Consider the following 14,392-nt stretch of genomic DNA (forward strand, 5'->3'; position numbering starts at 1 on the left):
GAAAACGCACAAATCCTGCCAAGGAAAATTCCTTGCAGCAAAATATTATTCGTATTTATAAATTTACACTGCTGACGTGCAGTGGCAATGACCACATTATTGTAATTCTCGGGGGGGGGACGTATATATACACATATTCCTTTACATATTAAATGAGGATAAAACAATACTGTTGTTGGTTGTTTTTTTAATATAAATTTAAAATTACACTAGCACTTTTGTGCCACGAAAATAACAACCCCCCCCCCCCATATTAGCCAAATTTAATACTAAAACTCATTTTACCCCTTTTGCTATAGCCGCTGGAATTTTAGGGTATTTTGCTATATCAGGAGCTATAACAGTTACTACTTCATTCAAAGCTTTGAAGTTCATTGTTAGTTTTTAGGGTCTTGTTTGTTTTTAAAATGGACTAAAATTATAGAGTTCTCTATACTAAACATTTATACTATTATTTTTTAACTTAAGTTATTTATTATGAATTATAATTTTATTTTGGCTTATAGTGAATTTTACACTACTTTTGTGAGGAAAAAGTTTAATGTCTTATTTAAAGTACATGCTGGTATCTTGCTGTATTTTAACTCCTTTTTTTGCCAGGAAAGGTTTTTATTTAATTGTTTTAGTTAATGTTATTAATTACTCAATAACAGCAAACACTTTAATAGGTGCTAACACTTTTCTTTTTAGAATATTTACCGTATACCCACGGTATTTTTAGATGTATCTTATTTCATTACTAATGAGAGTGCACACGTTTATATTTTTGACAATCTCTGCCTTACAGTATAGGCACAGAACAAACACACAGCACTGTTTACACTCTCTGTTTTACATAAATAGCTTAATAATTTCTGTACTGCAGCCCATTTTTAATTTTTTTTAGGCTTAATTTTTGTTATAAGCATTTACATAGTTTTTAGCACAAAGCTTAGGCTTCTCTGCTACTGACTTCCTATCAAACCAGCAATAGTAGGCATTATATACAACCATAGCATGATCTTGGGTATTTTGAAATTAGGTTATAATTTAGAGCAGGTTTTTTTCCTTTAAAGTTCATTTTTACTTTTTCTTCTCCTGCCCCCTCTTATATTTAAATTAATTTCTTTATTGCCCTTTTTGTTTTAAACATTTTCTACATTTCTTTTTGTATAGTAGCTGCCTTACTGTTTTCATTTTTCTCTGTCTTTCTAAACGGCACTTTTCTTGAGGAAAAACAGGTTCAGTTTTAACACTGAGTGTCACTAATCTATTTTTTTACATTAGGGGGAAGTGCTGCAAAACCTTTTGGATTTTTTTTTTTACATTAATTAATCTAATTACCACAACATAGTGGTTTCCTGTTCTTGGCAGTTTTACTGTCACTGTGCCTCAAGGCTGTAGCAGTCTATAGAGCTTTTGCAGCTACACCAGAGAACCGTACTTTATATTTATTAACATTTTTTTCTTAAATTACTACTTTATATATATTTCAGCTCTTTTGAATTAAATTTGTATAGTACTTTGCATCCTTTAGAAAACTAAAACAGCTTCTGTTTTCTTTTTCTTCTTAGTTACTTTTGGCTTGGTGGCAGTAACCAAAACATTAAATGCCTTATAAGCCTGCTTTAAGCTGTCATGTCCCTGAAAGGCACTCAGACTCCAGGGACAGGTACCTTTTTCTTGAACCCATTGTTTTAATAGCATTCATTTCTCTACCAATGCCTGGTCCCTATACTCCCTAAAACCTCTTAGTTATAAACCACATCCACTTCCATTGTTTTAAAATTTGTCGGCCACAAGCCACTCACTTCTCTCCCTTGTGACAACTTAGCAATTCAACCTGCCCTGAGCTTGCCAGTTTCTACCTCTACTGAGCTTTTATTTCTAGCTTTGCCGGTCACAAACCCACACAAACTTCCCCACACTATGCCTGTCACTGAGAATGGACTTTGAACCTTCCTGGTCTAAATCACACAGCTGGTCATAAAACCACACAAGTTTCCCACATTAAGCCTTTCACTTTAGAACAGGCTACAACCAAGTGCTATATTTTGGTAGGCTGGGATTGGTAGGACATGATCTTTTGGCTTTGCGGTCTGCAGTCTTCAGGAGGGGCTGTTGCTTGCGGTCTTGAGCCATCAGCGTGAAGCATGATCCAGTATTTGGTAATCCTTAACTGCTGACTCAACATCACTGCAGCCTTTAACTGTTAAACCACAAAAAGCTAGTTTCACCTGCTACAAGAGGACCGTTTCCTTCACATTATCACATACATACATCATTCACTTTTTCGTTACTTCTTTCTACATACACCAGACATGCCACAAACCCTTACACACAAGCATTTTCCATATACTAAATGTAAGTTCTAAAGTTGAGACCAATAGGTCAAATATGTTTAAAATCGTGAGACCAATATGTCCAATATATTTATGCTAAGCAATAAGAAATTTAAAATAGATGGTTAATTCCAGAACACTAATAACGACTGATTAAATTATTATAAAAAGTAAATCATAACAAGATTAACTTTATCTTAATGTTTAAATATTTCATTATATAAAAAGAAAAATAACAATATAAGCAATCAAAGCAATTATAGTCACTTCAATACTACATGTACTTTGGATGTCTGCATTGCAATAGCATTGATGTATATTGTTTATGAAGCACTTTGATATAAAAGGCATTATATAAATCATCCCTGAAACATTTACCTTCCTCTACTTGGACTGTGTGTGTGTGGGGGTGGATGTATTTGTTAAGCAAGTAAAATATATAATTGGTTGGTTCATTTTCATCATTTCTTTCTGGCCTTTTAGCTAGGCTAGTACAAGTGGAAAATATAACTTGTATTTCTTTTGTAGTGCATTGTAAGAATTGTTGATGCTGAGCTTCTTCCAGGTCAAAGAAGAAATGAAAATTCTTGCTCAGGACAAAGGTGTCAACTCTTTCAAGATGTTTATGGCCTACAAAGATCTATATATGGTTGGAGATAGTGAACTATACGCAGCTTTTTCCCAATGTAAGCAAATTGGAGCAATTGCTCAAGTCCATGCAGAGAATGGGGATTTGATTGCAGAGGTAAGTGTGTGACTTTCATATAATACCTGTCTCTCTTAGGAGCTTATGTTGGCCCCATTACCATAGTATTTGAACATTTGAATGGATTAATTCTTGTGATAAGACAGGTAAATGCTCTTAGTCTCATTTTACTTATGAGGAACTAAGACCAAGTGCCCTGCCCAAAGTTGGGTGGAAATTCTGTGGTGGGTCAGGGAATCAAGCCCAAGCTCTTGCACCAACCAGTGGAACTACTGGATCATGTACAAGAAATCTAGTGACGCCAGGATAACTGCTTAGTGTAAAACGGATCAACAAATTCTCCTAGGACCTGATCCAAACCAATTGGAATCATTCTACTGAATCAGACCTGTAGGGCATGTCTACACTGCCAAAGAATGCTCTAATTAAGCAAGCACCCCAAAATGTATGCACAGTGGCATAGGCACATGTCTGTAAGCTCATACTGCTGAGATTGATTATTGGTATGCACCCAGCATTGCTCTGAGGTGGCCATCAGCAGCCATGGTATGTTGCATTGCAGTGCTTCCTAGCACTGTTTGTTTGGATGGTACAGGCAGGCCCTTCCTGGTTAGAGGAATAAGGGAATTTCAGCAACAACTGTGCCCAAGGGAAATTCTAATTGTGTGATTGTTAAATCACTACATATTGTGGTGTCCTTAAATTGCTTTTAAAGAAAAACACAGGCAGGTAAGAAATGGTGATGTGCTGATACATGAGATGCTGCAGGCACTTTTAATTAGAGTGGATCTCAAAGCCACTCTAGTTAAAGCACCCCCCCCCCCCAACCTCTGGAGCACGTGTGAAAATACCCGTGCAGACTTGTAGGACTCAAACCATGATGGCTGTACAGTAGCTTTCAATAGTTCTGAGTTCCTTTAACTACTCTAGCCAAAGTCACTGCAGTGCTCCCCAAAGTCATATAACAGGAATACATCCCTAAAATCCTCTAATATAGCAATCATTGTGCTCACCTAGGATCTTTTCATCCTTTCTCAAGGGGCTTTTGTCACTGTCACTGCTCCTGAGTAGTTCACTTACACACTGAGATGTTAGGGTGAGATTTTCAAAAGCATCTTATTGGCTATGAAACCTAATAAAACTTGTGCTCCTAAGTCTTTTAGCTACCTCTGAAATCTTATCCTAACAACAGGACTTTCACCTTTTGTGTCAGCAGAAGAGGAGTGCTCAGTGTTCTTGAAAACCCTACCTTAAGTGGTCTAATTTTACACCACAAGTTGGCCCTGGTATCTGGATTGGAACCCAAGACATCTGACTGCTTAGGGCCACTACACAACTGGTTAGCTGAAATAAAACTAAAACAAGAATACTAATGCATGTATACTTGCAGAGTACAAAGAAGATTTTGGCACTGGGGATAACTGGCCCTGAGGGGCACGAGCTGTGTCGTCCTGAAGAAGTGGAAGCAGAAGCCACGTTGCGAGCAATCACCATAGCAGACTCGGTGAACTGCCCCCTTTATGTAGTTCACGTAATGAGCAAATCTGCAGCAATGGTGATAGCTAATGCACGAAGAGAAGGTAACTGTTGCGAATTCTTGCTTGAATTAGAGGCAGGGTTTGAATTATGGCAAAGCTTGGGGGGCTGAGACCTCCCCCCCGCATAAGAGACGAGAGCCACCCTGAAAATCATAACCTGGGGAGGTCTTCAATTTTATTATGGCATTGTCCTAATTAGCCCAATTTTTTTGCAGATCCCCCACAAGAGTCAAAGTGTAATTCGAACCCTGGCTAGAGGAATGGTGCAGTAAGCTGCACTTTGCTACACCAGGTCTGAAAAGTGGATTCCCCTTCTCCCTATAACCATCATTTCCTCCTCCACAACATATGACCAAGGGTCAGAAAAGGGTGGAAGGAAAGTTGCTGCATTAAGTACAGTGTTCTTCCTTGGAACCATGAGCTCAGCAACAAATTCATGTTGTCTAGGCAATGTGCACTCTGTAGCTCCCCTTCCTTGAATTGTGGGCTGTGAGCCTCACACACACTCCTGAGCCTTTATGAGATTTGCAAGGCAAGAGATACTAGGGCAGAAACCAACTTTTTGTTCTATTTGTACATGGGACTATGACTGGGCTCTTAGGCCCAGTGGTAACACAAATAGTAATGGCAGTGGCAAAAGGGCTCCAAAAACCTGGTTTCTAGCCATGAAAAGATTCCCCCAGTCAGGTACTGCAGAAGTCATTAATACAGATGCCTTCTAAGCATTACCTTGAAAACCCTGATAGAGTCTGTCAGGTTAGGACTTGGGGTGAGAGCTGTGGGTTAGAGCCAGGGTCTCAGTACCTAGTGTTTGCAGAAATGCCAAACAGCTAAGGATTTCCAAGTAGTAATTCTAAGTCTCACTGGGATGTCTATTCTGGGTCTTGGCAGTAGCTTAGCACCCTCTCATAGGCTCAGCTGAGTGCAGTTAGGCACTGTCAAATACTGATGGGGCAGGGGGATATCACAAGGACACATGGCAGCTGGGCATGATCCATGATGTAGGAGACCCCAGTCTTTATGGACCCCTGCTCTTTTTTAATATGTATCTCTCTTGGTCTAGCTTACCTCATTCATCTAGAAGCTGTGAATGATATACCTACCTTGTAAACTTGATTTATTAATGATTTGTTAATGTGCAGTGTCAGATGGAGGCTATATTGTTATATATAAGGCTGATTTTATATTTAATCCTATTTTGAAATATACAGATATCAGGTGTAACAAGTATGTTTTGTTCTGGTCATTTGACCGGAATCACTTCTACTGATGCCAGATACATAAAGGAATCCTTTGCCTATGCCTTATTTAATACCAATGGGTGCCTATACACATGCTCCACCGTGATCTAATTAGAATGCATCAGAGTAGACTTGATTAATCCAGAAGCCGCTCTAATTAAAATGCCCCCCTCCCATCCCTCACCCTGGAGAACATGTATAGACACCCATAGATTTTCAGTTCTGTGCTAAATTAGATTTGTCCACCGGATGTCACTGTTGCTGGTAATGTTTATTGTATGTAGATGTTTGTCAGGCACATTGTCAGATTCCATTATAAGAAACTATAAAATCAGTCAAAATATCCAGGTGAAAGTAGGCATTTTGACAAGCAAACATAAAGAGCTGGGAGAGAAAATGGTATTTTGTAACATGTCAAAACAGTACAAAATTCTGTAATCATGGCAAATTCTGTAAGAGCAGGATGTTTTATCAGAACACAGAGGGTGAATCCTTGTGCATGCCATGTGAACAAACTGCAGTGCATGTGTATCTGCTTTGAAGTGTACAAGACCAGACCAGTTGCATTCTATTCTCAATTTACCAGCTACACAAGCACAAATCTGGAATGACTGAAAGGTCAGAGTGGAACTATTTTCAACATCTGCTCTGACCTCCTCCATAACACAGACTATGAGCACTCCCTGAATTCATTCCTATTTGAATGACAGCGTGTCTTTTAGAAGAAGACATCTTAGTGTAAGATTTTTAGTCATGTAGAATCCACCAAGAAGCTGGTTAAAACTAGTTTTGTTCAGTACAAAGCCCGATTTGCATTTGCATACGATTAAATTTTAATTATGAAACATAACTCTTTCTCACAAGAAATATACTGTTACTAGTTTCAATATGATGTGCAAATATTTTAATTTTCAATTAAAAGAGTACCTCTTAAAATAGCCTTTGTCAGGCTAAGGAAGCAGCCGCAGTTGGTGTGTGCTTTTCCTGGATGGAATGAGTAGTGAAGAAGCCAGAGGCTGGTATGCATACAAGAAAGCCAGTCAGTGAAGATGTCAATTGAGGAGTCAGTGGGTGAGAGACAGATTGGGGGGGGGGGGAGGGGAGGGGTGCAGCAAGGGCATGTCTCTTTGAACTCTAGCCTGTCTGCAGAATAAATCTGAACTAAGGTGCTTTTCTTAGTAAAGGGCTGATTTCAGTGGCAGCAACCGGTGCTAACTGGTTTTAACATTTCACGAAGAAGTAACTAACTTATTTCAAGCAACTTATTTAAGCAACCCAGGCTGTAAAAGCAAAATGGGCAAAAAGACAAAAAGGGGGCCTACTTTCAACAGTACTTATGTTGAGTGCAAGAGAACCTGACTATCATAAAGAAATAATTTACCATTGCATAATTCCAGTTTTATATCTATGAACATAAGTGGGTTGAACTTAGAGAGCCTGAATGCAGAATTCTTGCATGTTGTGTTAAAGTAGTCTTCCTTATTTTACTACCATTAAATACTATTGAGTCATGGTCAGAGAAATGACAATAAATAGATCAGCAAAATTGTCCAAAATTAATCTGTCAAAGTTGCAGTGTTCCGGAGTCAAGCCATTGCAGAAAATGATTTGTGTCCTTGTGGGGATAGAGGAGGGTCATGAAAGTGAAGTTCTGAACACAGATTGGTGATGATATATGATCCTGTACAAATCCAGCCAGGCTGTCCCTGCCATGCCAGGGTGACTTTAGAGCAGTAACAGTTAGGAGAAACCTTTGTGCCTGTAAGCTGTGATATTGAACAGTAAAATAATTCACAGGCAATGAACAGGGGCCCCTGTTGTATCATTTTTACAGTGGCTTTTATACTAGCTCTCAGTGAGGCTCACTTTAGGATCCTCCTTTCTGCTGTTGATCCAGACCAAGCCAGAGGAGAATCCTCCCAGGACAGGTTTGTGCAAGATGCTTTCCAGTGTCTTTGGAGGTCACCGTTACAAGCCCAAGCCTATGAGGTCTGGAAAGTGTGAGAGGCATGAAGGTGTTAGACATGAAGGAGTAAGACGGGATGTCACTTGGGGTCTAGTTTAAGACAACAGAGACCAAACTTGTTTCTCGACCTCAAATCCACAATTTCTTTTCAGGAAGAGCAAAAAAGAAAGATCAAGAGTACAGACCCCCATTTTCAGGCTCCCCATTTTCTATTGCCAGTGACCCACAGGGGGCTGATGTGCCCAAAATTTTGTCTAGATACCTTTCACTCCCCCACCCAAATGACAAGGTCCCCTTTGACAGATGACATTGGGAACAGCCTTCAGAATGAGTTGATAGTCCTAAACTCATGTCTACATGGCTGTAGAGAGGTACTGTAACAGCTCTGCTGCCCCACCCTCCTGAAGAAGATCATTAAGGGAAAATACAAAACCAGTACTAAACAGTATCTGTTCCCGTGAAGCCTTTCAATGATTATTTCAATGTCTTCATGTTTTTTAGGCAAGGTAGTGTTTGGAGAGCCCATCGCTGCTGGTCTTGGTACAGATGGCACTCACTACTGGAACAAAGAATGGCATCATGCTGCAGGATATGTCATGGGACCTCCACTGAGGCCAGACCCTTCAACACCTGATGTCCTCATGAACTTACTAGCCAAGTAAGCGATTAATAAGCAGTGACAAATCTTATGAGAGCCCCATTTATTTAGTTTATTAATAAGCCAGGACCACGTCATTCTCTCTCTTGAGTTCACACAACTGCATTCCTAGAAGACAAAATTAAATACAGTCTAAAGCACCCATGAAAAGCATCAGTTTCTAGTTGCATCTCTGTCTAGAAAGTGTTTGTATTTCTTTGCAGTTTGAGTGTTCCCCTCACCTCTGCTTGGCCTTCGCCATTGAGTCTCTTGCTACTTGGGGGACAAAAAGGCCAGAATTCTCTCTGCTGCCATAGTAGCTAAAATTGCAGCAGGCTTAATAGGACTGCAAGGTTGCATTTTGGTGGGAGAGGTGCAATACATTGAGAGTATCTATAACAGCAGAGATTCATGGGGCTCCTGTTAATTCCTTTGGTTAGTATCAGGGCTGGATCTGGGTAAGGCTGGGGGGGTGGGAGGTGGTTGCACATCCCCCCACCCCTCTTTAATGCCTCAGCATGGCTTAGCATGGCACCAATACCAATAAAACTATGTAGGGTATGCACAGTGAAGTTTCTACCACCTACCATCTGTGCCCCTATTTTCAAACTTTTCAAAATCCTACATCTGCTACTGGTTAGCAGGAATTTGAAACCTGCCTCAAGCTGCTAGTAAATCCTGCTGAAGGTGTGGTGAGTGTGATATGGTCTCTCCAAACACGTGACCTTCCTCTGAGAGAGAAGTAGGGCCAGAAATGAAGGGGGGGCTTCAGGACCCTCTAGGAAACCAGTTATAGATCTCAGTTTAAGATTTCTTCTCAAATTTTGTTGTTGCTTCAGTGAGAAACAATGAGGTAGAGGATATATTTGGTCCTGTATAACATGGGTAAGGATGGGGCCCACCTGATTCCCTTCTCATTGATGCTGGTGAAATTCTTCCTAGAAGCAAGGGACTGATCTGCCAACTGGAAGAGGCTAGCTGAGCATCTCCAGCTTTCCACAAACTCTCATGTATATCAGGACAGTTGTCAGACTCCTCTTCATTGTTTCTTTATAGTGATGACCTAACTGTGACAGGGACTGATAATTGCACCTTTGACATCTGCCAGAAAGCCCTGGGCAAGAATGATTTCACTAAGATCCCCAATGGGGTGAATGGTGTAGAGGACAGGATGTCTATCATCTGGGAGAAAGGAGTGGTAAGTACTTTTAATTAAGATCTAGCCAACATTGAAACAAGAAAACAGTATATTAACTCTAACAGAAGCTACCATAACTACTTACAAATAGTAGTTCTGGCTCTTGTATCAAGTACTTGGTTAATCCACCATTGTGGTTGGAAACCAATGCAGTCCTTTGTTAGTGATAGCTAACAGTGGAGATGCGGATTCTTAGGGCATCAGGAAGCCATTTCCCTTGTTCGTTCATATTTGAGAGACTGTAGTGTTCTTATGTCCTTATCTAGTATCTGGCAGGGCTGTGCAAAGCTTCGGTGACTGATGCAATTCAGAGGAGATTTGGCCTGATTCAGCAGCTGACTCTCCAAATCCGAATCAAATCAGGAGACTCTTTAATCTCTCTGAATCAAATTGGAAGCCTCTGAATCGATTCGGAGAGATTCAACAATTCGGCCACAGACACAGCTTTATATATTTTTTGTACGTACCTTGAACCAGGAGCGGATCGTGAACGCTGAGATGGTGGGGCAGATGGAGCATCCCATGGGAGTGCAGGGGGCCCCCCCACATGCTCAATGGCAGATCCCTCCACCCCCCAGCTTGGCAACTGGTGCCTCCTGCATCTGGGGGGACACCCAGGGTCCCCCTGCGGCCAATTGCTGAGCTGGCAGGAGTGTGAGGGGGAGGGTCCCCCACGTGCTCATGGTGGACCTGGAAGTGGACCGGAAGTACTTCCAGTTCACTTCCAAGTATGCGAGAGAACCCCACGTACTCCTGTGGGATTTTCCATCCGTCCCACCATGTTCAGTGTTCACGAGTCGAGCCTGGTACCTCAAAGTACGTAGAAAAAACATATAAAGCTGCATCTGTGGCCAAATCGTTGATCCTCCAAATCAAAATCGAATCTTCAGATTCAGATTCAGCCGAATCGAATCAGGACAGTAATCCGAATTCGTGAATCAAATCACTGTCCCCTGAATCAGGCTGAATCTAAATCGAATACTGCCCACTTCACACACCTATAGTATGTGGTACCTCAAATTTTATTAGAAACGCATTTTTCACTCTACATTACACAGCTTCACTTATTTAGCATCCTTGTTTTACCAGAACTTCTTATCGCAAAAACTACATACCCACAAACATACAACTACATATAAACAACATACATCAACTTCCCACAAAACACCCTTACAGAACTGTTTCTCTTCATATAGGATTCCATGAAAAATAATTACCTCAGTAACCACCTGAAACTTTGTCCCTCCCATGAGTCTTGTCTGTTGGTTCAGTGAAACAAGTACGTCCTGTTCTTTTTCCTCTACTTCTCTGCCTCTTCTTCTCTGATCTCTTCCTTGTCCCGATCAGTGTAGTAGTTCGTGCATCCTCGGCTTCAGTGAAAGCCGACCCTTTAAAAACTCAGATATTTTTTACTTTCCATAAGCTAGTTTTGACACATGCTAAGAAAATCCTTAATAATGTTTCCTCCAGTCCCATTGGTATAAGTCCAAATAGTACCATCTCCCATGCTAACAACAGGTTTATTTTGGGGACACTCAGAAAACACCCTCTTTGCGTATGTACATTCTTCTTTGTTGCATTCCATTGTTTCTTCTTCCCTGCACTTCTCCCCTAGGCAACTTTTGATGAGCTTGTCAAGCTCCCTCTGTGTTGCACCTCTCTCATTGGCAAGATATTTCTTACAACTTTCCATGCTAGGTCAGCATGTTCCCCTTTTTGGTTGTTTAGCAGCCACTGCTCTTCACACCTTCTTCACTTGTCCTTCTATGAAGTTTCCCACCAGCGCATCCTGTCCCACTTTCATCAGTTTATTATGATCCTTCAGGACCCTCTAGCCCTACCTTCCCTATTTTATACCTCTGCATGACATCGTGATGTAACAAATTGATGGTTGTTATGCTCTTCAAAGAGGTCTGATGTACCTCCCATTTCCTTAGAATTGCAGCTGCATGAAATCAGGTGATACGTATGGCTTTCCCCTCTCCCTTGGTTACTGCCTTGCCTACTTAACTTACATATTTCACATAGATGAACAATCCCAAGTGTAGCAGCCCTCATCCCCCATCCTTCTTGTTTCATACAGTTCAGATCTAGCCAACCTTTCTCTTGGCATTCCAGAACACACGCATACATTTCCCTCTACTTCTGTTATTTACTTTTGCTATCTGCTGCCATGGTGGTAATACAGTTCCCATATATTGAATAATCACCAGTAGTACAGCTTTAACCACCACCACCACATTTCTGGCAAAGGACAGTGTCCTTCCAGACCATAACCAAAGTATTTGATGTATCCTTGCCATCACCTTTTCCCATGCTGTATTACCTTTCCTCTCAGCATCCATCAGAATCCCTAGTACTCCAATTTCTCTGTCTTTCATTTGAAGGCTCAGCTTCTTCAAGTCCTTCCAGTTCCCTTCTCCTATTATGGTTCTTTTCAGTCTATTTAGTTTAGTCTCCATCATTTCTCCATGCTCTGATAGATGCTTTAGGACCCTTTCCATTGCAAGTCTATCTCTAACTACTACATTTATCTCATCCAGGTATAATAAGCATCCCAGTATTTGTACTCCGCTCATGGCCTTGTCTTTTCTTATTCTTTATGCTAATGGTTCCATGCCACATACAAATAGTAGTGGTGATGGGGGCCACCCTTGTCTCACCCCGTATGGATTTTAAAAGTCTTGCTTGGATGCCCATTAATTTGGACTTGATTCTCTACTTCTCTATACAATAACCTTATCTGGCATATACATTTCTTTGGGAACTCCATTTTTCTGAGAACTTCAAATACATAGTCATGATACACTCTGTCACATGCTTTTTCTTAATCTAGGTTTGCTATAATGGTGTTTGTTTTTCTCTTTTGGATGTGGGACAGTGCATCTCTGATTACTCTGATCATTTCAGAGATCTTTCTACCTGTTATGTATTATCTTCTGAAGGTTTTTCCTCATCCTCAAAACTCATGTTTTGGCTATTAACTTATAGACCATATTAAGTAGAGGTGCACCAATGCATCAGTCCGATATTAGATCAGTACCGATATAAAGAAAATTATCTATATTGGATATCAGTCTTAAGTGGCTGATAATTGGACTGATAAATGCCCATGTTGTGCGCAGTCACAGTGCAGCATGTAGGCAGTGAATACACAGCTCACAGTGTGGAGAGCTGCCTCCAGCTGGTAAGTGGGTGATGGGGAGGGGAAAGAAGCGTGGGGGGGCAGCTCAAGGCTTTATCATGAGGGAGGAAGGGAGGCAGGCAGGGCTGGAGCTGGGGCACGGGCAAGTGCTGCCTGATCAGGGAGGGTGGGGGACAAAGTCTTAGTTCATCTGGGGGTGCACGGCTCATCCGGGAGGCATGGGGAGAGGGAGAGGCAGAGGCAGCTCCTGCCGCCTTGCGCAGCTCGTCCACCAGCTACCGTCACTACTGCTGTCACTCATCCGGGAGGGCACCGGCGTGTGCCCCTGGATCTGTGCTGGGCGGGGTGGGCTGGGGCCAGGGCTGTTCCCAGCAGAGCCTGGGGTGCAGGGTGGGTGGTGGCGCTGCTGGGAGCAGGAGGCTATGAGGGGGCTATGATGAATTTTGGAGTGGCTGCAGCTCCCCCTATAGCCCCCTCCCAGTGGTGCTGCCTATGTCCCACCCAGCCCAGTCTCTGCTGGGAGCAGGGCCCGGATCTGTGCGGGGTGGACTGGGACTGGGGCAGTTCCCAGCTGAGCCTGCCATAGCCCCATAGTTCCCATAGCCCCCCTCATAGCCGCCTGCTCCCAGTGGTGCTGCCACCCGCCCCACACCTCATCTGGGCAGCCCAGGCTCTGTGGGGAACAGCTCTGGCTCCAGCCCACCCTGCCCAGCACAGATCCCGGGGCACACGTCCCCCTGTGCCCTCCTGGATGACTACAAGTGACAGCAGCAGCGGTGAAAGCTAGCAGACGAGCTGCCAGGCCAGCTGGTTGTGGCAGCGGGAGCCATCTCCTCCCCCCCCCCCCACCTCTCTCATGTCCCCCAGATGACCCCTGCTCCATACCATGCCCCCCAGATGAGCTGCGGCTTCATTCCTGGCCCACCCTCCCCAACTGGGCACTGCTTGCCCCTGCCTCCCTCCCTCCCGGCGGGGCTTCGATCTGCCCCTCCATGTCCCTTCCCTTACCCCTCCCCCCACCCCTTGTCCTACCACACCAGACTTACTTGCTACAGCCAGTGTATCAGATATTGCATTGGTATCGGCCAATTATGCCTCCTTAAATATCGGCTATTGGTATTGGACTAAAAAATCCCTATTGGTGCACACCTAATATTAAGGAGTGTAATCAGTCTCCAGTTTTTCAAGAGTTCCTTCTCATTCTTGAAGAGTAAGATCACAATGTCTCTTGTAAAATCTTTCCCTGCCTATCTTGTCCTGCTATTTCCTCAAAAACTTCACTATATCCCTTCCTTACCCATGCCCAAAACTTCTCATAAAATTCCATAAGTAGTCCATATGCTCCTGGTGATTATTTTTAAGTGCTCTTCCACTTCCACTAAGCTTATCTTTTCTTCCACCATCATTGCTTCCTCTGATGCAAAATTACTTCTCCACTCAATAATGACAACAGTGCTGAGCTTTTATACAGCAGCTGAAGTAAGCCTAAGACACAGAATGAAGAGTGACTTATTACACTTTCATATATGAGTTACCAATATGGCAACAGAGCCCAGATTTCCTGACTTGTAGGGCCCATGGGCTATTGGAGCAGTATTTTAAGGACTGTATAAGATGTATGTAAATTTATGTCATGCAAA

The 14,392-nt window shown here is 42.3% G+C and overlaps 1 protein-coding gene across 1 annotated transcript in view; it reads left to right on the forward strand.

The window, feature by feature from the left end:
* DPYS (dihydropyrimidinase) overlaps positions 1-14,392 on the forward strand; it is a 62,559-nt gene that overhangs the window by 21,069 nt on the left and 27,098 nt on the right. The window contains exons 3-6 of the mRNA XM_006264098.4: positions 2,887-3,066; positions 4,418-4,607; positions 8,274-8,430; positions 9,466-9,607. Coding sequence (XP_006264160.1) covers positions 2,887-3,066; positions 4,418-4,607; positions 8,274-8,430; positions 9,466-9,607 — 669 coding nt within the window. The remainder of the gene's footprint in view (positions 1-2,886; positions 3,067-4,417; positions 4,608-8,273; positions 8,431-9,465; positions 9,608-14,392) is intronic.

Source organism: Alligator mississippiensis, chromosome 3 (assembly GCF_030867095.1).
Source record: "Alligator mississippiensis isolate rAllMis1 chromosome 3, rAllMis1, whole genome shotgun sequence".
Classification (NCBI taxonomy): domain Eukaryota; kingdom Metazoa; phylum Chordata; order Crocodylia; family Alligatoridae; genus Alligator; species Alligator mississippiensis.